Raw genomic sequence first — 23348 nt, 5'->3', positions numbered from 1 at the left:
ATGTGAAGCTTCTGGAGTAGTTGGAACCAAAAACTGCTTATGTTTTCAATTTAAGTTACTTGCTGAAAACACAATTTATGTCTACATTTTTTTGACTACTTCATGTAAAAATGGGTATAAAACAGGGTATAGCTTAAGAAAAAACAAAAGGCAAATAACTCAATTGAGAGAGCCTTGTCAGAAGAGGAGATGAGGAAAAGAGGAAGTAATGGCAAAGACCCATTTCTCTTTTTTGCTTTTTTCCAGTAGCATAAATATCAGAGAAGGAAGGATTACAAATTTGGGTCCCGGGATGATAATTCTAACACCTTGGTCCCCACAGTCTTGATACAGCTCTCATGAATCAGTCATCAGGTCCTTTTGATTACCTGTAGATATTTCTGGGGATGTTATTGTAATACAGGTTTCACATCTGTAAACTGGGACCTCTGGTCCAGCAACATGCGTGATCCAGTAGGACCATGGATGTTCCAGTATTAGAGACTTCTGGCATGCTGCAGGGTGGTGGTGGATGGGAGCCTGGCGTGCTGCAGCAGGGAAAGACTGGCGCAATGCAGCAGAGGGCTGGGAACATCAGTGTTTGTGGTGTGGTGTGGTGTGTTGGTGTTTTGTTTGTAGACAGCCAAGAGAAACTGAGTTCTGCTTTTTGCAGGACTGAAATTCTAATGCAAAGTTAGTAAGTTCTAAGATTGTGTAGTTGCTTATTTCTCTGTAGGACATTGTTTTGAAAGACGGAAAAACAGAACGATTAAAGCTGGAACTTGAACAAAAAGATGCAGAAATTCATCAACTGAAAAGCATCATCGTTCAATGGGAGGTATGCAGTTGATAACTTTTCCAAGTATTGAACAAAGTCTGATTTCACTTTTTACCCATTTGATCAAGCCAAAACATGGCTAGTCTGAAAGGGTACTTTGTGCTGGCCACAAAGATCTTACCTTTCCAGAACATCTGTAATACCAGATAGATTTACTTTTCTTAGGTATCTAAAAATAAACTAAATATTATGCTGTTGCCAAAAAAGCAAATATGATTCTAGGTTGTATCAACAGGTGTGTTGTAAGCAAAACTCGTGAAGTCATTCTGCCGCTCTACTCTGCACTAGTTAGGCCTCAGCTGGAGTACTGTGTCCAGTTCTGGGCGCCACATTTCAAGAAAGATGTGGAGAAATTGGAAAGGGTACAGAGAAGAGCGACAAGAATGATTAAAGGTCTAGAGAACATGACCTATGAAGCCAGGCTTCATGAACTGGGCTTGTTTAGTTTGGAAAAAAGAAGATTAAGGGGGGACATGATAGCGGTTTTCAAATATCTAAAAGGGTGTCACAAGGAGGAAGGAGAAAATTTGTTCCTCTTGGTTTCTGAGGACAGGACAAGGAGTAATGGGCTTAAAGTGCAGCAGGGGAGGTTTAGATTGGACATTAGGAAAAAATTCCTAACTGTCAGGGTGGTCAAATATTGGAATAAATTGCCAAGGGAGGTGGTGGAATCTCCCTCTCTGGAGATATTTAAGAACAGGTTAGATAGACATCTGTCAGGGATGGTGTAGGTGGAGCTTGGTCCTGCCTTGAGGGCGGGGGGCTGGACTCGATGACCTCTTGAGGTCCCTTCCAGTCCTATTATTCTATGATTCTATAAGAAAGTCACTTCCCAAGGAATAAATATTTATCAATATTTGCATGCCCACATATCACTTGTTTCACAGAGGTTGTCATTTTGTTATCCATCAAGATTGTACGCCAATCTGAAATGCCTAACAAAAAAAAACAGTATATGCTTCTCCAGACAGAAGCAAAACAGTTTAGAGCTGCAGCCTTTAATTAGAGCTTTCCGTCTGTTGTGCCCCTTCTCCCAACATATGAGGAAGATTTCAAAACAATATAGAGGAAGTCCCCGGGTTACATCAATCCGACTTACGTCGGATCCCTAGTTACAAATGGGGGGATGGGGGGGGCGGCGCAGCTAGTGCGGGGTGCCTCCCCCACTGTCGCCACCTCCGGCGGCGCGCGGGGCACTTCCCCCCCAGCAGACTAGGGAGACGTGGAGCTAGCGCCCCCCCCCCCCAGCAGACCAGGGAGACGCGGAGCAGCTTTTCTTGCCGCGGAGGATGCGGGCGGCGGGACCGCTGAGACGCACTGCGTTCCCGCCGCCCGCATCCTCCGCGGCGAGAAAAGCCGCTCCGCGTCTCCCTGGTCTGCTGGGGGGAACCATTCAGGCGGCACCGAGGGAGCTGGGAGTCCCGTTTGCGGGAGGAGGCGGAGGGAGGGCGAGGAGCGAGCTGGTAAGAGGGAGACCTGGGGGGAGGGGCAGGCAGGGATATTTAAAGGGGAATCTGGCTCTGCCGTTAAACACCGGCCCTGCGCCGGGCTGCGGCCTCCAGGTGCTGTAGCGGCCGGTCGGGACGCACGAGGCACACTTGGCCCCAGCCCCAGAGCCCGGCCGCGGGGGGGGGGGGGGGGGCGGGGAAAGGGGATGCGAAGCGCCGCCGGGGCCGCTTTAAAAAACTCCCCGCGACGAGGCCGGCAGGCGACGGGTTAAATTTTTCACCCGCCAACATTTTTGTTGCCGCTGGGGTCCTGCGCCGTAGAATCCCCTGGCTGGGGAGCCTGGCGTGCGTCGCTCGCGGGGAATGTTCCACCCCTTCCCCTGCTCTCCCTGGGGCTGCGGCGCTTCGCCTCCAAAGGCTGCCCCGGCACCTCTGCTTGCAGCGAAGGGTTAACTCTGCACCTGCTGACATTTTACCTGTTCCCCTCCCCCCCTTCCTCCGCGCTTTTCCTGCTAATAATTTCGTGTGTAAGGGAGATCGTCTGTGCCCCCCACCCCCGCTTCTGCACAGCTCCGTGGAGGAGCCTCCGGGGGTGGGGTGTTGGAAGGGGATTGCTGTGTGCGCAGCTCTTTCCTGTGCACCGCCTGCCGGGCTCCCGCACGGCTGCACAAAGATCAGCAGTAGAGGCCCTTGCTTGCCTTTAAATGCAGCAGCTTGAAATTTAAGGTGTCCCAGAGCCATGTTTATCCGCAGCCCTCAGCACTACACTCAATGGAGAAATGCTCGTTGCAGTTTTCACCCTGTAGATATCCCTCACTTGTGTTGCTATTCCCTGTCCTTGGGTTTATTTTGGGTAGGTACCTGTTCCTGTTCCAAGATGCGCCCCTGACAGGCGATTCAGCCGGTGCTGCCCAGGAGGCGGGAGGCAGCGACAGTCGGGGAGGCACCCCACCCCGCCAGCTTTGGGTCCATTGGCTCCGCGGACGCCCCTGGGCAGCTCCAACACCCACCCCCCCCCACCCCCCTGTCGGCTGGAAGGAGGGTCTTGAGAATAAAGCTTGAGAATAAAGGACTGAGGGAAGTGAGGTGTGGGAGAATAAAACTGAGCTCTTGAGAAATGTTTGGGTAGAGTTTCCCCTACAATATGTACCAGTTCCGACTTACGGTACATATAAAGTCAACTTAAGAACAAACCTACAGTCCCTATCTTGTACGTAACCCGGGGACTGCCTGTACAGTACAGAAGTTGCTCCCTCACTAAACCCTTTAGAGTGCCTGGATGCTAAACTAGATAGGAAAATTACTAATGTTGCTGCCTTGGAAAATCTTCGTGTCAAAAGGCTATAGAACAGGGCTACTCATCACGCAGTCTCTGGCATTTGTTTGCGGCCTGTGGTGCTGTTTGGGTTTATGCAGGGCTCAATGCACGACCGGCGGGTGGGATACTTTGAACGTGGCCTCCACTGGGAACTTACTCCACAATGGTGAGGCATCTCCCAGCTGGATGATCATTGAAAGACACAAGCAGACAGGCTGGCTGGAACAGATGGGTACAGGGTGTCAGCGTTTCCAGCCCCCAGGGAGAAGGTTCCGGAAGCACTCGGGCATTGTGGGAGGTACTTTGTATTCATGCCCATTAGTGTGAAAAGCTATTTGCATATATTTGCATCTTTATGCAACCTCAATTAAGTTGTGGCCCTCTGCATGTGTTGTATTATTGTGGCCCCCAGGGCTTCCAAAGTTGAGTAGCCCTGCTATAGAAAATGCACTAAAGCACCAGATCCAACTTCTTATTGATCGCGTTATTTTTGTTCATTCTTGGGAGCAGTGAACATAAGTACAAGGGTGTTTAGTTTATGTGAATAAAAACTAATAAATATGCAGTATGCATAACTTAACCTTGGGTACAAAACAGTTGAACTCTGTATAAACAGAATTAAATGTTGATATTAGTGAATTCCTAATCAGAACTTGTCTAAAATGTTGAATGTGACTTCAACTTGCTGCAAAATAGGAAACAAGTCTTTTGGTTAACAACTGCTGTCTTGTGTCAGAGCTGGGCTCATAGATGAAATTTATTGAAATGGAAAATCACATCTATTTGATCGTGCTCCTAGAGTATGGTTGGCAGAATAATGCAGTCTTGTTAAATGCTTCATTTTAAGTGATGCAATGCGTTAGTTTCTATTTGATAGTTTTGTATGCTTATTGGGCATTGAAGTACATAGAAAGCTTTTACTAGATGTAAGCCTAGAAGAATTCATTACTGTGACAATTAAATTCACTTTTATTGGCCTTTTGGTTCTATAAATGTTGCTTTTAAAGTATGACTTGGTAGTAGAGATGGCTTGGCATTCCAGTATGTTTTCTTGGAGTGGTTTAAACTTATCTACCCACCCCTTTTCAGTACTGGCATTTGCTCTGTTTTTCATGCCGCTGCCATGTAATTAAATCAGCATTCCATTAGCACAGTGTTCCTTCTTTGAGTAGTGTCCCTGTGGGTGTTCCACCTTAGGTGCACCATTGCTGCAGCACCCATGGTCGGCAGATTCTTAGTAGCAGTGCCTCTCTAGTTGGCTGTGCACGTGGAACGCTGGCATGTGACAGTTGGAACTATCACTCTGCGCACACAGACATCTGCCCCCTCCATTCTTTTCTGACCGCCGCTGGCTTAGGTTGCATAGAGCAGTTGCTCTCTTTTCCCTTATACCTATTAGCTTAGATACATTACTAATCTTTAGGTTACTCTCTAGTTTTAGTGTTAGTTAGTTATCTCCTTCTCTGCAGTTACAAAAAAAAAGAAGAGGAAAGACTGGGAACAGGGGAACTCCCTCCCTGCTCTCTGCTTCACAGGAGCCTTGGTTTATACACCACAGTCTCACAGCAGGCTCCAAGCGATAAGCAAACTACATGAAATTGACAAGACTCAAGAGCCATCACTGAACAAACCAAGATTCCGCCCCCGCATCCCCCACTCATGTCCCCTGGGGAGGCTCATGCTTAAGGGGCAACCATTCTTTTAAGCCCCAGGGATCAAGACAGGGTGCAAACGCTCAGGAGGAGGTACCACCTCTCAGTGGGCTGACTCCCCACTGAGGAACTCTTGGCAATAACAAGTTTGTCTCTGCGCCTGGTGCAGTTAAGGCACTGGAGAAACACACAGGGAATGGGGCCGGCAAACACAAAAGCCGGGACTCCAAACAGGAGGTATGACTTTCCTTCCCCAAGCCAAGCGTGGAGCTGAAGCAGGAGCTCCATGCCAGTACCCGCAAACACACTATCAGCAGCACCGGCAGAAGCGCTGTCAGCGGCAGCACCATGTGCTTCAACATAACCACTTTAAAGAGTCAGCACCGGCTAAACGTGCAGAAGAATCCATCTCTGGCTCAAACTTCAATGCCAGTGCTGACAGTATAAATACCCTGGTGCCTGTCCTGTTTCCCCCAACTCAACTGCCTCAGTTTACCTCTGCAGGGGAGTTGATGGTGACTTCAGTACCAAGGATGCCACAATGTGAGACAGATGTCACCCCAGATATATCTAGAGTTAGTCCCTCTTCAACACCAGCTTCAGCGCCTCCCTTTATGAGTAACCTGTACACACACCCAGATGTCGTTGCCCAAGCCAATGCAACAAGCAACAACAACGGCTCCCACCACCTATACCACCCCACTGTGGGTAACCTACACAATACAACAGCCTCAGCAGTTGCAACTACCACAGATGCCAAACTTTAGGTTCTCCCCGCTCAGTCACCTGATTATTCCACCTTCTCAGATGATGGCAAGAAAATGGACATCTCAAGGGCCTGGACACTGCTTTGTAGTAACCTAAGGTGGAGCACCCATGAGGACACTCCTCGAATAAGGAGGGATGGTTACTCACATTGTGCGGTATCTGGAGTTCTTCAAGATGGTTGTCCCCGTGGGTGTGCCACCTTAGGTGTGCCAGCATTGCTGCGCCCATGGTCAGCAGATTCTTAGTAGCAGTGCCCCTCCAGTTGGCTGTGCATGCGCAACACTGGCATGTGACAGTTGGAACTATCACCCCATGCGCACAGTCATCTGCCTCCTTCTCTGACCTGGATATAATTGGATCCAAAGCCTAGGGGAGGAGAGTGGATGGTGGAGCACCCACGGGGACAACCATCTGGAAGAACTCCAGTTACTATATAAACCTTCCTGTATTGTGCAATGTGAATTTAACATGAGGGATGAGATTGGTGTGAGAGACATAGTAGCTTGCCACCAGCTTTAAGATACCTTATTAAGTTTCTTGAAGGCTAGAGAGAGCAATATAGGGACACAGAAAGGGAAAGAGAATTGAATAGGGAAAATATAAAATACAGGTATATAATTAAGAACATATACAAACTAATGTGCTAGTATGAGCAACAGCAGTCATAAAAAGTGCTACTTTAGGAGAGGCAATTCAGGCATCAGATGGACAGGAGAAATCGGTAAAATCAGTTTTCTGAGTAGAAAAACTGAAGAAGAGTCCAAAAAAGAATTTGTGACTATAAGGTCTTTGTGGGCAGTGACTACATGTCTCGTGTTCTTGTATACCACCTAAGCCTTAGGCAATGAGGACTCATTTCTAACTGCCATTTGGCTACTACTATAGTATATATTATATGTAGTTTCTTTTGGTATTACTGTTCTTTCATGTAGCCTTCATTTTTTTTTCAGAGAACCTATAAAACCTCTGTCAGACAGAGAGCTAAAAATCTTCCAGCAAGTTCTGTTTCTGACACCTTGTCTGTTCTTACCCAGAGATAGATCTGGAGATCAATCTTCTGCCATTCAATTTAGCAGATCTAGTAAGGATCTGCTAAATTGACTGCTTATGGTACCCCCGTCCATCCTGGTACTCCACAGGGTCGCAGGAGTAAGGGAAGTTGACAGAAGAGTTTCTCCTATTGACCCTCCCTCAATGATGCTGTGGAAATTTGACTCAAGGTACATCAACTCCAGCTAAGCTATTCTCATAGCTTGAGTTGTGTTTCTTAAATCAATATTCTCCCCCAATGTACACCTGGCCCTAGTTTTGCAGTTCTTGTTTTCTGACTACTTCATTCACACCATTTGTAGTTGATTATGAATATGCTGTATTGCCAGTCCAGTGCCTGGCTGAGCTCCTTTGACTTTAGTCTCTTCATTGGATTAAATTACCTCTTCTATATTGTTTTTGACTCTCATATATTTAAATAGATGAGCCTAGATCCCTTGAGTTTCTTTAATTTCCAGGAAAATCATGACTTTCAGAGCTGATGTTTAAAAATAAAACACCAATTTAAAGAATGTCCCTTTTGTAGTATAGTAATATGTGATGTTATTTAAATCTCTTAATATTAGGGGAAGTATAAAGAAGTAAAAGCAAGAAATGCACAGCTGTTGAAAATGCTACAGGAAGGTGAAAGTAAGTAAAGCTGTTTATTCTCTAAGATGTAAATTTTGAAGTGTAAAACATTTTCTCTGAAAATTACTTAATTTTGCAATTTTTTTTTTTTTAAGATAAATTGATAAGAGTAAAGAGTGGCAACTGGTATATTGTAATAGTGGTAATTTAATCTGACAATTTCTTTTACTAGGACTTTCTAATCATGCATTTCCTCCTGAGTGACTAGTGTTCAGTTTCATTAGTTACTATTTCAGTAATTTGGAGCATGCAGTAGATGTTCCACCAATTATTTAAATTTTATGAATTGAAACTTAAATTTACAATGACAAATGAAAGGCGTCTATGAATACGTGAGGATTTTTATCTTGCTAATGACATCAACCACCTGCCATATTGACTGAAAATTGTTAGAATTAATTGATATACAAGGAAGTCATTTATATATTTGCAATCCATGCACTATTCTTTATTCATGGTTGCTAGTAAATGGACTATATTTAAGCTGTTATAAAGATAACTGTAGAAGATTGATTTATTTCAAAATGAACATTTGTGACCACACAAATTCTGTGTGTTATAAATGCTGACAGATTTTTTTGGTAAAATAATATTGACTGCAATTCTGTAGAAAGCCCTGCACTTGATTTCTAAAATTTTCTTTATAAGCAACCTCTTACTATGATCCTTATTTTCCTATTGTGATTGTTAGACTTTTTAGTACTGTGCCATCATGCATGTTCAAGTTGGTTCCATGACATCATGTGCAGTATGTATAGTGCATCACGTACTATTTTACAGTGTGAGAGAGGAGGCTAACTTTCAGAAGAAACTTTGTAATTTTATCAGTATTGGGGATGCTGCACTATAACGGGCCCACTAAGTGATACTATAGTTAATGTTGCCCAAGTATTTCCACTTCAACTCCCAGTTCATAGTCAGAAATTTTCAGAAAATCATGAGTTCTTTCAAGCTGGTATCTGGGTCAGGGTGAAATATTTTAAGGGAAAATTTGTTTGTTCAGATTTGGAGGAGTGTGGGAACAATTTCATATTATAAAATAATCCTGTTACCTCTTTTACTAGATATTTTACTACAATAGCTGAGACTAGAAAGATTAATTTGATGGAACACTTTCCGAGGAATTTTTTTGTGTGTTTTTGGTGAAAACTAGCTTGAATGTGGTAGAATTGAGCCTTGAAAATCCCAATGTGCACATGTAAAATAAAGGTTTATAATGATAGCCCTATTTTAAATTATTTACAACTTCAAAGAAAGTAACCAAGTATGCACACCTTAAGATTTTAGCCATGGTTTTCACATTGTGTAAGGCATGGCTTTGGCAAGTTTACAATCTGAAGTTCTATCCATATCCATCGTGTAGTTGGACTTGTGTCCATAGTGAGTCTTTCTGAAGTCTGTGGGATCCCATACCAGTATAGGCAATGAAAGTTTCCTAAAAGACCTAAAAAGCTTTCTATATTCCTAAGTTGTTGCTACTGGAAATAGTAACGTCTTGTTGGCTCCCAGCAATCTCTGGGTTCAATCCTGCCCTCAGTGATAGCAGAGAAAATATACTAAGGGTAGCAAACAAAGGGAAAAAAGGGATCCAGCAATGCCCCAACTACTGTTTTATTTTTATTTATATATAAAGAATTGTAAAGATAGAATCTAATATTCTTGTTTTGTTTTTAAGTGAAAGACAAAGCAGAAATACTTCTACAGGTTGATGAATCTCAAAGTATCAAGAATGAGTTGACCTTACAGGTAATAAATATAAAAGCTTGTGGATATTTTTAAAATAGTATACAAAGGCAAAGAGCAAAGTGAAAGTGAATATAAGCACGGAAATAAGTGCAGAATTCCCATCTGTCTGGATTCTTTGTGTTAATGGGCATAGAATATGTAAGATCCAAGTGGCGTTTGTGCATTTAGAGAGTTCTACTGCAGAAGAGTCAGAAGATTTCCAAGGCAAAGTGTTAAATGTAGTTACTATTTAGCCCTTTAAATAAGTATTACTAAGCAATAGTTTAGGGAGCACACCATATTTTTAATGCAGTGGCTAAATTGTGAAAGAGAACTGTCACTTTTCATATCACATTTTTCAGGTAAACACATAAAAGGTTATTAGGAAACTACTAAAGACTTAGGGAATACTATTTGTGCTGTGTGTGTGGTAACTCAAATTTTGATCAGTTTGAGAATAAGTTTCTAGAATAAACTCAATATTTGTTTTCTTCCAAGTAAGTTTCTGTGTGTCTGTGTCTGTTGGGAGATTAAGATAATTCTGTAACACTTGTAAAACTTTTTTGTAGGTGACTACACTTCATGCTGCATTAGAACAAGAAAGATCTAAAGTGAAACTATTACAGGCAGAACTAACAAAATATCAGGTATTTTTATATTGTTTCTAGAAATAAATGCACCAATGCCGAGTGCAATATTAGTGGCATATGGAAACATTGATATCTTGACTTTTGAGTAATTGCTTGTGTATTTGCTAAAATTACTGGTAGATAGGGAATTAAAAAAAAATAGAATGGAACTTTTAGAAAATTAGTAACAAAACTGGAGCATAGTAACACACTTATTTGGATGGTAGAATGGATTTAGTCTTCCATTCTGTGCCTCAAAATATACTTGACTTATACAAGTAAGCAGGATTGCACACCTTTGTTTCTTCTATATACTCAACATTTTGATATGAGACTATTTCTAGACCAGTGGTCTCCAACCTTTTTATAACCAAGATCATTTTTTAAATGTCAGGGCAAGCCAAGATGGGCCCCGTCTTCTCCATTCCCCTCCTCTCAATCACTTGCTGTCCCCAGCCCTTATACTAACTCTCACTGGGTTGAGACAAGAGGTGCGGGCTCTGGGGTGGGAATGAGGGATTTGTGGGTGGGAAGGAGTGAAAGTGGCAAGCTCTGGGAGGGGATTTGGAAGCAGGAGGAGAAAGAGATGCTGGCTCAGGGAGGGGGCTCTGGGCAGAAGAGTGTTGGGGTCAGGTGGAGGGTTAGAGGTTAGGGGATTGTGGGAATAAAGCAGAAGGGCAGACACGTGGAGGGGAAGGACTTGTGGATGTCTGGGTGCAGGAGTTTGGGTTGGGAATGTATGAGAGGCTCATTGCAGGAGGGCTGGAGATGTGATGAGCTCAGGGCACAGGTTTGTGGGTGATGCAAGAATGTTGTGGCACAAGACTGGGAATGTGGAGGTGCATGAGTTTGGAGATGTGGGGAGCTCGGGGGAGGGGGTTCAGGTGTATGATGTGCTCAGGGTTGGGGATGCCAGGGGTATTTTGATGCTGTGGCCAGATAGGAGCTTGGTCCCAATTGGGGGCTTGTTGGCCAGGCTTCATTTTTAAATAAAATATTATGTCCAACACAAAACATTGTCTTTATTTATGGGAGGGACAGGAACATTTTTTGGGTCTGGGGGCCACTGACTCACAGAAAAATCAGTCTGGGACCCCACAAGTGAGATGCAAAAATACATAAACTCCACCCTCCAACAACTCCCCTAAGCCTCATTGATGTGGCCCCAACAGAAACACCTCACTCCCCTGGCATTCCAGCCCCCATGGTGGTTGCGTGGGGAAAGTAGGTAGGACTGAGGTTCAAGGCCTCAGGCTAGATTAACTCTTCTGGGGTTCCAGGGTTAGTAGATTTTGTGGGGCCCCCGGGTTCTGGGGTGGGGCCAAAAATAAGGGATCCAGTGTGCAGGACTGCCAGTGAGTGGACTAGAGAGGGGGGTGGGAAGTAGGGGTATAAGAGCAAGTTGGGGGTAAGTGTCTGGCAAGTAGGGAGGGGATAGGAGCAGGGTGCTGGTGGTTGCCTGGCCAGGGAGAGGAGGCAGGAGCAGTATGCTGGCAGGTTTCTGGCCGGGAGAGAAGGGGAAGGAGCAGTGTGCTGGTGGGTGCTTGGCCGGGGGGAGAGGGTGGGCGCAGGCGCAGCTTGGCTGGTGCCTGGGGGGGTCTGCTGGAAGAAGCGTACATGTGGCTTCTTTAAGAAATCCAGCTGCCATCTCAACAACCCCTCCTTCCTTCCTCCGTCCCTCCCCCAGTGGACTAGAGAGGGGGGTGGGAAGTAGGGGTGGGAACCCCACCGTTGGCCAACCCTGTCTCTCTGGTGCACAGGGGAAGGAAGGCAAGACAAGAAAGCATGCAAACTCTGGGGAGGTCAGGAGCAGGCCACGGGACTTTTCCCCCCTCTTCCCCCCTTCCCCTTCGCCGCTGCCACAGAAAGCCAACTTTAGCTCCAATTTTGCAAGGTGTGGGAGTCTGTAGCACCAGCGCAGGCTCCTCATTACATGTGCAGGCGAACAATGGGGGACCTGGAACAGTGCATTGAGATCGACTGGCAGTGCCTCCATGATCGACCAGTTGATTGCAACTAGATAAGTTTCTCAACCTTTTTTTTTATAAAGTACCCATTTCCAAAAAAAGTACTCTTTATATTAAAAAAAAAAAAAAAAAAGGGTATCACCAGTAGCTACAGTTGTCAGACACATACATTTTTTTTCTACCATTGCAACACATTTGCTTAAACAACTTAATCATAGCCGGGCGGGTGTTGAAATTTTTGGTATAAAAAGAACAAAAATAATAAAGCGCTGTAAAACTTAAAAAAAAAAAAAAAGTCAGTTTTCTCCAAATTTCAGTTGTTTTTCCATACCCTCCAGATTTCTCTTGAGTAGCCCTAAGGGTACTCATACCATTGGCTGTGAAACGCTGCTCTAGACTAAATTTGATTTGATGTATTATTATCTGACAGATAACCTCAAGCCAAGTGCAAGTCTTCATTGATTTAATAATTGTTTTTTTCTCCCACCTGTGGCAAACCTTTCAAATTACATACATTAAATAGATTTTCATGATTGCTTTTCATATATAGAAAAATTCATTTATTGATCTCTGTTTTTTCAATGTGGTCTTTTTTACGTGGTTAACTAGAGCAATTTTTGTTAGAGAAGTATGACATGAAAAAATATTTGAAACTGTTTTCATGTGAGCTGAATTTTGAAACGTGTATGCTTTTACATTTGGTTTAGTTATGAGCACCTTAAAATGAGTGAAATTATTTGATTTCATAGTAATAAGCTATGTTTATTTTTATACAGTAACTATTTCCTTTGGAACACATTAAATAATGCTGAAGGAAAATATTGCTTCAGTTATAGGAGAGGTTAAGATTTTTGTCAGTTATTTTTACTAAAAGTCATGGACAGGTCACAGTTAATAAAATAAAAATTCTGTAATTCTCTTAGATTCTCTATCAAAAGGCCCCCTTTTCCCCCCTTTTTGACTTTGCGCTGTCTTCCAGGCCCACCCTCACCTGCATGAGCTCCTGCTCATCTTTTGTGCATAGAAAGATTCATAGACTTTATAGCCACAAGAGAGCATCATGATCCTCTGACCTTTTTTACACTGTAGGCCAGATAATTTCACCCAGCTGCTCATATAATAAGCTAATAATGTCTAGCTAAGTTACCGAAGTCCTCAATTCTTGTTTTAAAGACTAATTTAGAGACTCCACCATTTGCTCTAGTTCACACCAGCAGTAACCTGTGCCCCACACTACACAGCACCTTTTAATTTGAGTATTGCCTTAAAACACATTGGCTAAGTCTACATTGGCAAGATTTTGCGCAAATACTTTTAACGCAAGAGTTTGTGCGTTAAAGTATTTGCGCAAGAGAGCGTCTACACTGGCATGTGCTTTTGCGCAAAAGCATCCGTGCCAGTGTAGACGCTTTCTTGCGCAAGAAAGCTCCTATGGCCATTTTAGCCATCGAGCTTTCTTACGCAAGAAATTCATGTTGCCTGTCTACACTGGCCTCTTGTGCAAGAATAGTTGCACAAGAGGGCTTATTCCTGAGCGGGAGCATCATAGTTCTTGCACAAGAAGCACTGATTTCACACATTAGAACATCAATGTTCTTGCGCAAGAACTCCCTGCCATTGTAGACAGGCAGCATGTTTTTGCGCAAAAGCGGCCACTTTTGTGCAAAATCATGCCAATCTGCAAAGCCTTGAAATAATTGTCAGAAGTGTTTTTAAAAATCTTTGCTTGGACTAGATACGCTATCTCAATCTTTCTCTTCATTTGTGAGCTCCCAGAGGCAAGAGCTATCTTCATGTATTTTATACAGTAACATTCTTGCTGTACAAAATTGCTGTTGCTCAGATTGCTTCAATTGTGTATGTAAAATGTTACACAGTTCAAGATTTAAATTATCCAAAAATCATTGACTTAACTGACGTGCATGTCTTTATACCTTTATGTGTACCTTATTAAAATATTAAATGTCAATGTATCTTTAGTTTACCATTTTACTTTTCCTCTACAGGGTGGGAGAAAAGGGAAGAGAAACTCAGAATCTGACCAGTGCAGGTGATTATACTTGCCATGGAGTTGAAAGCAGAAATGTCAAATCTCTTTCTTCAGGGTTTTGCAGAAATGTATATATTTGTTGTACACTGCAAAGCTATGCAGTTTTTTGAAAGAAGCTAACAGTTACTAGTTTGACACTCTAAATAGTTAATTTGTTGCGTTTTCTGTTAGTTTAAAGAAAAAAGTAGAGAACTATTCTAGCAGAGTTAAGACATTAATGTTGTTGTTAATGCCATAATTAGTTTTCCATCAATCAATAAAATTTACTCTTTCATTTGCATATCTAAATTCTTTCTTTTTAGAATAGGTTGCACCATTACATCTATTTTAAAGGTTGCTCTTTCTATGATCTCTAAAATTGACATGCTTAGTTGGATTTTTTTTAATTAGATGTGTGTTAGAAGGGTACAAAATAGGATTAGTGACCCAAACTGGGAGTTGTTTGAGCCATGATTCTGAGAGAGATACGCTCCAGAAAATAAAGAGGTCTTTAAAAAGGTTTCTTGATGGGGTTTTTGCCCAAGCTTAGTGATCAAATGATTGATGAGTTATTGATAAAAATAGTCTGTCAAGTTTTATCCAACAGACTTACTGAATTTTTTGGGGAACCAGAATGGTATTCAAGAAAATATATAGTTTTACACAATGTGTGCCCCGATACAGATAGACTAGAGAGTTTCCATTCCTACTATTTTATCTGCTTTCAAGCTCTATTCTTGTAAGTTCTCTAACCTCTGAACAGCTAATCCAATTTCTTTGTAATTTGTTGTGCCTCACAGGAGTTCAGAGATAGCATTCCTGATCCAAAATAAGGATCATTCAGCTGAGGGCTTCTCCAGTTACAGTCCCACTTGATTTTCTTCTGCTGTCCTTGGTTGTGTAAAACTGAGTTAGAGGTACTAATGACTGGTGGCTAGTCTATACTGCCCTACAGTTCAGAGTACAGGAGTATGAATAGCAGTGTGCACGGAATTGCTGTGTTCTAACTTCCCCATATGGATGCTGTTGGCATGAATTAAAAGATTCCGAGTTTGTATTAATGTAGTCCTGGATTTTTTGTTTGTGTTTCTAGTGTTACATGGAATCCTGTGGGGGAAAGTGAATGGTTGTAAAAGGAGGTGAATAGCTTGTACATTTCAGTAACTTTAGGATTGGCAGAATAAAGTTATGTATGTCAATACAGTATATTGGGGCATTGCTGAAAGAAGGCAAGTTATAGAATATAGGCAACCTTCATAGTGCATTTCCTGATTTTCAGAAGTTTGAGTTTTGCTCAGTTCAGCATTCTGCATAACTCCATATAATCTTAACTCCACATTAATGTAGTTTTTGCCATTGAATTCTTGTTAGGATAGGAGTGCACGGAGGAAAGTGTCCCCCATAACACCACTCATCTGGTCTATAAACACCTCTGCTTGTTTATTTTCAATAAAAAAAAAAATGATTTTTCACAGTACCTAAGCCAAGTGTTTAATAAGACCAACAAGTTGAAGTATAACCAGGATATTACATACCCTGCATGACAGTGAGGCCAAATTCTACATTAATATTAACTTAGTCTAGTGCCATGAAATACTCTTCATTCCTATTCCCCATAGTCCCCTTAGCACACTTGCACAACTACAATTTGTAGCTGAAAATGCAGCCTGCAGAGGCAGTAGGGAGCCCCAGGCAGGCTCCACTGCTTGCACTGCTGGACCCATTTGTTTCAAAACTGGAGGGGAAGGGGGAAAGCTTCAGGAGCTGCCCCCACCCTCAGTGCAATCCCATTGGCCAGTTTCTAGCCAGAAACTGGCCAATGGGAGCTGCCTGTTTGAATAACAGGCAGCCAAGAACCACGCCCCCTCTCCTTGGCTCAGTTATTCACACAAGCACATGGGTAGGCAGGTTGGCTGGCTGGTTGGGAAATGTTAAGCTCTGCAAGCTTAATCAGTTAACTGAATAAACTTGCTGTTTAACCGGTTAACCACTTAAACAGGGGCGGGCTGGAGCAGCCCACCTACTAGGGGCAGGCGCTGTTCTGGACGGGCTGGAGCATCCCGGCTTGCACTGCACAGGGGGCTGCTATGGCCCCAACTGTAACTGGTAAGCATCACCCAGTAAGGGTTAAACATACACATCCCCCCTACTCATTGCATTTTAAATTATATAAATGACAGGTTTCTAACTCCCATAACCTTTTCAATATGAGTTAAGAGCATTAAGCTCTGGTCTGGTTTAGCGCCCAGCTTAATCTCTGTAGCTCACAGGGGCATCGCAAGGACAAGTTTGTTGTTTAAGACTCCGTCAGCTGCTGCATAAATGAGGCCCTGTACACACACATTTTTCTTATGAGTTTGACTTCAATTTAAAATTCTTCTTGGAAACCAGTGGTTGCGCAGGATTGGTATGGAGGGGGGCAGGGAGGAGGGAGTCAGCTGTTACTGAAGTAACTAATAAAAAGTTAAGTAAACTGTTAAGACAGAGTGTTGCATCAAGAGTGCTCATTAACACAACAGTTGCAGAATTTTCACTTTCTTTGGTAATTTAGATCGGTAAGGGAGAACTGATCTGGATGCACGTATTTTGTTCCTTATGTGTAGAAATGTCATGCCTTCCACTATTATTTTAAAGGTGTTTGAAAATTAACACATTTAAAAGCAAATAGCATAGATCGACAAATAAAATATGGCCGTATTTTTCCCAGGCCTACAGAGATTACTTGGACCAGGAGTGAAATGGAGAGGAAATAAAGGGCTCCTCTTAAGATTAGTCAAGACATTTTAGATCATGTAATTATTTTTATATTTATCTTTTTTTATTTGTTTGAATTTATTTTTTACATAATCCATTGCAAGAGCAGGAAAGGGTGGCAAAATTGAGATTATATAGCGAAAACTAATGTAAAAGTATTGAGAGAGAATTTAAAAGACAAAACAAGGCCATTTGTCTCAGGAAGAGAGAAATGGTTGTAAATATAAAGTTATTATAAAGAAAAGACCATGTTTGTGAGGGGGGGGACGGGGACGGGAAGCATGGTAAGGAAAGACCAGAGCATATTCTCCATGCCTTAGCTAATGGAAGGAGACAAACTGAGAGACATGCTAAAATAAAATTGCATAGAGCCTTAAAAGGCTTTAGATACCAAGGGGAAATGAATTAACAAAACAAACTTAAAAAGCAAGAAACTAGTGACAAAATGAGAACATGTGAAGCACTGGAAATGCACCCATTTTATGCAGAAAGTGCTAGAAAAGTAAAATAGTGATAGAGATGTAGCCGTGTTAGTCTGGTGTAGCTGAAACAAAATACAGGACTATGTAGCACTTTAAAGACTAACAAGATAGTTTATTAGATGATGAGCTTTCGTGGGCCAGACCCACTTCCTCAGATCAAATAGTAAAACATTCCTATCAATTTTAAATGAGATTTTCATTCAAATCAGCAGCCACAGTTCAGGGGCTCAGGGCTGTATTAGCTGAACCTCTTTGTAGGAATCCATTAATAGTTTCCTCTAAAGAATAGTAAAATCACACTGAAGTAAGAATACTGCATGTTAGTTCACGACCAACTAGTCCTTTTTCTGGGCTCAGTGGTGCACAGAGAATGTGGAGCATTCTGGCCCTGATGCAAGAAAGCATCATGCTTAAGTGCCTAACTGGGTTAGGGCCACAGTGCAGCATTGAGCCCGGTATGATTTAAGCTTAATTTATTTAACTGATTCTTGAAGTATCCTTCAAGATAGTGCTGCATTCTTTGTTAACAAGAGTGTTAAATGCTGCTCTTGTCATTAGCAACAGGTAATGTGTGATAATTGGAGTCACTAAAGGTGACCCACAAAGGTAAAAAGGGTTTGACACTCTGATCCATTGTGTATAAACAAAGTGTGTGTTGGTATTTTTTTTTATATTAGAAATACTAGCATTGTTAAGTGGTTTTCCTTAGTTTTGCTGGAGCACTTTATCGAAGGTTTCAGATGTGGACCGCAGTCAAATGTGTGAGTGGATCTTAAGTTGCTGTAACTTCATCTTTCAGTCTTATGTAGAGGAGGCCTTGTGAAAATTGCACCAATTTAATCAAAGTAGGATTCTAAATGTAGTTAGTTAAACTTGTTCAAAACCCTAGTTTAGTTTAAACCTGACTCAGTTAAACTAAAACCAGTGATTCTCAAAGTGCAAGTTGGCCTCAGGCTCAGGGCTTTCCCCACCCCCGCAGTTGAGGGCCTGCACTGGCATTACAGCCCCATGAGGTTTCCTGCTGCAGGGGTTGGTGAGTCTTGCAGATTGGATCCAGTTCACAGGGGCAGGAAGCGGCTCTGCATGCTGCTGCTTCCCTGTCCTCTGGCTGGAGAAATGGTAGCACAGGAAACCTCTCACCTGGAGGCTTTCTCTACTGCTCCCATTTACCGGAATCAAAGATAGAGAATAAGACAGAGAATATCTTATTGCCTCTAAGTCCATGGTACGCCCACATATTTAATATTGCATAAAGATATGATTGCCTCATCTCAAAGATTCAGAAAAGGGCAAAGAAATTATTAGGGTTTTGGAATGGGTGCCATATGAGAGATTAAAAAGACTGGGCCTTTGCATCTTGGAAAAGAGGAGTCTGGGAGGGAGGGGATATGATAGGACTATAACATCATGACAGGTATGAAGAAAGCAAGTAAGGGAAAGTTATTTACTTGGTCCCATAACATAAGCACTAGGGGTCACCACATGAAATTAATAGGTAGCAGGTTTAAAACAAACAAAAGGAAGTCTTTCTTCATGCAGTGTACAACCTGTGGCACTCTTTGCCAGAGGATCTTGTGAAGACCAGGATTTGAACAGGTTCAAAAAAGAACTGGATAAATTCATGAAGGTTAGGTCCATCAATACTTATTAGCCAGGATGGGTAGGATTGGTGCCCTTAGCCTCTGTTTGTCAGAGGCTGGAAAAAATTAGTAACAGAAGAAGGATCACTTGGCATATGTCTACACTGCAGTGTTAGGACATGATTTCAAAATAACATAGTGCGTGTCTACACAGCAAGCCATTATTGTGAAATAATGTAGAACTGGAGAACTTCTTACTCTGACTCATGTAACCCTCATTACATGAGTAAGGGAAGTTGAAGGAAGAGTGTTCTTCCTTTGACTTCCTGCTGTGTAGACTGTGCCAAAAGTCGAATTAAGTTATTTCAACTTCAGCTACGCAATTGATGTAGCTGAAGTTGTGTATGTTAATTCGGCTTTTGTCCTGCACTGTAGATGTGCCTTTGATTACCTGTTCTGTTCACTCCCTCTGGAGCATGTGGCATTGGCAGGACACTGGGTTAGATGGACCTTTGGTCTGATTCAGTATAGTTGTTCTTATGCTATGTTCCTATGTTTGTGATGAGTTTTGCTTTCTAGTTTTTCATGTGCTGCTGGCTAAAGGATGTGAGATTCACACCAATGCAATTTAATGTCTTAAAGTGTTTTATTGTCCCGAGAGAGACAAAAGTTATTGAGCTTCAAACTCTTTATCATCTGAACTGAAAGAGTAGGTACATCAAGAAATCATATTGTGATGAACTTTCCCCCGCACCTGAGTAATTCTATGACGAGGACCCACTGTAGTGCATTAGTAAGTCATTTTGCATAACTGATTGCAATACATTACTTGTTCCCATTTTATTAAATGATCTAATTGAATCAAAGAATTAATAATCTGCCTCATTCAAACTAAAAAATTATAAAAGATGTTCCAAAAAGCATGAAATTATGTAATTGATATTTGTGAGACTACATTATTTTGTGATACCCTAATTTCACAAATGTTGTAGCTGGGATTGAAACATGTAAAACCTACATGTAAAACCTATGATTTCCTTAGTTACCACTACTTGTTTCATAGAATCATAGGAGATTAGAATTGAAAAAGACATCAGGTGGTCATCTAGTCCAATCCCCTGCTCAAAGTTGGACCAAATTTAACTAACCTGTGGACTGCAAAAGAAATTCTGCCTTCCAATCTGATGTTTGATTTCTGTATAAAATGCTGTTCCAAGATAATTTCCAGTGCTCTGTGCTGCTGGAACTGTTACAGTTCAGGGCAAATACCTGTATTTCTACCCCACCCTCAGCTCCCTAGCTGTTGCTCTCAAGTGGACATTCATATCTCTCTTCAGTCTGATCATTGTATTTCCAGACTGCACAGTTCACAGCCTTTTGTGTGTTTCCTACCACAGTCTGCTTAAATAGAGCTGCTTGCTTTCTTTTCAGAGACTGGTAACAGAGGAAATGCTATAGGTATGTAGCACACATTTCCTCCTATACCTTAAGGCTGTGACTAGACTGGCCAGTTTTTCCGGAAAATCAGCCACTTTTCCGGAAAAACTTGCCAGCTGTCTACACTGGCCGCTTGAATGTCCGCAAAAGCACTGACGATCTCATGTAAGATTGTCAGTGTTCTTGTGGAAAGACTATGCTGCTCCTGTTTGGGCAAAAGTCCTTTTGCACAAAACTTTTGCAGCTCAGATTTGTTTTCCGCAAAAAAATCCCGATCGCGAAAATGGCGATCGGGGCTTTTTTGCGGAAAAGCGCATCTAGATTGGCACGGATGCTTTTCCGCAAAAAGTGCTTTTGCAGAAAAGCGTCCATGCCAATCTAGACGTGCTTTTCCAAAAATGCTTTTAACGGAAAACTTTTCCATTAAAAGCATTTCCAGAAAATCATGTCAGTCTAGACATAGCCCAACAGTGGTGGTATTGCTGTGGATGCTTCCATTATAGTTCTGTAGTCCTTTTTAAATGGTGAATGTTTATAATAGGAGAGAAATCTTGAGTAAAGATTTCAGATTAGGTGTTGATTGCACAAAGTAGGTGAGCTCTGAAGCAGGCCTAGTGAGATGAAAGAATCCTCACTGCCAGCCTTAGTCTCAGCTCCCCACCCACCCTTTGCAGTAGAGCAAGACTACTGCCACTCCATACCCCACAGTGAAGAAACACCTAATTTTGCTATGACACATAGGCCTGCACCAGTTTTGCTGACAACACCACAGCAGCAATAGCGGTATGGTGACCATATTTTCTGAACCAAAATTAGGGACACATTAGCCATGCCCCTGACTTCCATTAACCATGCCCCTATGACCTGTTAGCCACGCCCCCATCACAAGAAGTCCCACCACTGAAGGTAGTACTCCTTAGGTCAAGATGGACACATGAGCATAAGTAAAGGGTGTCATGTGACCCTTCTAAGAACTCTTCCTACTGTCGTCCTACCAATAGGGATAGGTTTGGCCCACACAGGACACTCCCCATGAAACTATCCTGCAGTTACATTAACCCGACTTGCATTGCATTAACTTGGGGAGAGGGGCAGAGAGGCTGGGGGAAGTGTTCCCTCTAAGATTTTCCTCCCATAAGCAGAGTGAGTTTTGTCTTGTGCACCTGTATTGAGGTCATGTCTGCTTGTTGGGATGTGTGCCACTGTGGCACCCAAGTTACTAATAAACATCATAAACCTCTCCCTTTTCCCCTCTGCTGCCATTGTCTCCGTCCCTTCCCCTATCTGTTCCCCCACCCCTCACTCTCCTCTGCTGTCCTGCTCCTGCCCTTTTCACTCCCCTCAGCCCTGTGGGGACCTGCCCCCCTCTCCCCTGCCCTGCACCAGCCCTTCTCTTCCCCTTTTGCCCACTCTGATTATCTGCAGGTACCTCTCCCCATCCTTTCTCCTAACACCTCCCTCTACCCACCTACCCTGCGTCTCTTCTCTGGCGCCCATCCCTCCCCTCAACATGTCTGCCCTTCTGCTTTACCCCCATAATCTCCTGGTACCTGCACCTTCCTGGTGCCTCCTCCTTCCCTCTCTGCTCACCCCCTCACCACTCTCTGCCCCAGTTCTCCTCATGCCCCCTGTGCCCTCACCTACAACTTGCTCCATCCCCTGCCTTCCTCATGTCCACCCCTCCTTTCAATGCTGCTTCTCCCAGCACCCACTTCACTCCCAACCTCTCCTCTTCCTTCCTCTTGCCTCTATATCCCCTCCCCTTTTCCACCCCCCACTGACACCTTCCCTCCCCCTCCTGCCTTTTTCCTTTGTCTCCTTTTGAGAAGAGGCAGGGGGAGAACTAAGAAGAGGGGTGAGGAGAGGGAAGGGGCTTGTGTGGAGGGGAGGGAAGGGGAGGTGGGGGGCAGCAGAAGAAGAAAGGGGTCAGGCAGCAAGGGGCAGAGTGGAGGAGAGACAATTAGTATGGGGATGTAACCAACATTACAAAGGGATTATACTGATATTTGATTATTCTGGGCCTGGGAGCAGAGTGGAGTCTAGTGGTTATATGCAGCACAGCCAGCCATCTAACTGGGCAGGCATTCTGAAAAGCAATATGACAAAATAGATATTACAATAAGTGTGCTATCTTGATGATGTGCTGTATCCTTAGCAGCTCTGCGTGGACCTTTTGCAAGTGCTTGGTATCACTGGCCCAATAGTTTTTAACCTCGTGTGTTGTCCATGGACAGCAGTGGCCAATTGATGGTTTAATGAATCTGGGAAAGGGACAATACACTAGAACACTAGTTCTTAATTTGTGATTGCTGGGTGCTTAGGTACTCACAACCTATCTCTGAGGTTAGCCAGAGCCTCTGCCCCTCTATTTGAAAAAAAGTGGGGGTGCACAGGGAAAAGTGGTGATCTGTGTCCTTAGAAGCTGGGATGGAGACAAGTAATAGTTCTAGCCCCTAAACAATGAATTCCTGGCTCTCACAACTGTGTCGAAGTTATGGTATGTGTGAGTATCAGCTGCAATGCATGACACCATAATGAAGCAGCTCTGCACAACTGGGCCTCAGATTTCCGGGGGTGGGGTGCTAAAGCTGGCACTCAACCTATATGGCCTGGAGCGTGGCTACCCTATGGCCCCCGACTCTGCACCACGCAAGTTGCAAAGGGACACCTAGGCGCCTGGTTGCTTCAGAAACACCAGTAGTGAATTAACTGCGGCCGAGCGGCCCGCACTGCACGTGCTGCAATGGACGTGGCCTGGGGATACTTTGGACTCTCTCCGCCCCCCGCCGACAGCGACGCACTAGGAGAGAGGGAGGCGGGGCATCAAGGCCTCGAGCCAAAAGCGTCAGGAACCACTGACGTCTCGCTCAGCCGCTCAAGCGCACGAGGCCGCACCTGCGCACTAGGCAAAGCGAACGCATAATTCCGAGTCCCGTCAGATGACATGAGCAGGCGCGCTAGTTACACGTGAGAACCGAAAGGAGTCGCACGGCGGCTAACCATTACTCTCGCGCACTATCGGCCAATCGATATTGCGCGTGCGCGCTTGTTCAATCACCTGT

The 23348-nt window shown here is 43.4% G+C and overlaps 1 protein-coding gene across 1 annotated transcript in view; it reads left to right on the top strand.

Moving 5' to 3' along the window:
• Positions 1 to 14334, top strand: part of GKAP1 (G kinase anchoring protein 1) — a 42001-nt gene extending 27667 nt beyond the window's left edge. Inside the window, exons 8-12 of the mRNA XM_006135863.5 lie at positions 716 to 817; positions 7620 to 7683; positions 9359 to 9429; positions 9978 to 10055; positions 14011 to 14334. Of these exons, the coding sequence (XP_006135925.3) occupies positions 716 to 817; positions 7620 to 7683; positions 9359 to 9429; positions 9978 to 10055; positions 14011 to 14058 (363 nt within the window). The 3' untranslated portion in view covers positions 14059 to 14334. The remainder of the gene's footprint in view (positions 1 to 715; positions 818 to 7619; positions 7684 to 9358; positions 9430 to 9977; positions 10056 to 14010) is intronic.
• The last annotated feature ends 9014 nt before the right edge of the window (positions 14335 to 23348 follow it).

This window comes from Pelodiscus sinensis, chromosome 6 (assembly GCF_052426305.1).
Source record: "Pelodiscus sinensis isolate ZL-2025 chromosome 6, ASM5242630v1, whole genome shotgun sequence".
Classification (NCBI taxonomy): Eukaryota; Metazoa; Chordata; order Testudines; family Trionychidae; genus Pelodiscus; species Pelodiscus sinensis.
Note: the sequence above shows the minus strand (reverse complement) of the source record. Positions and strands in the feature narration are given on the sequence as shown.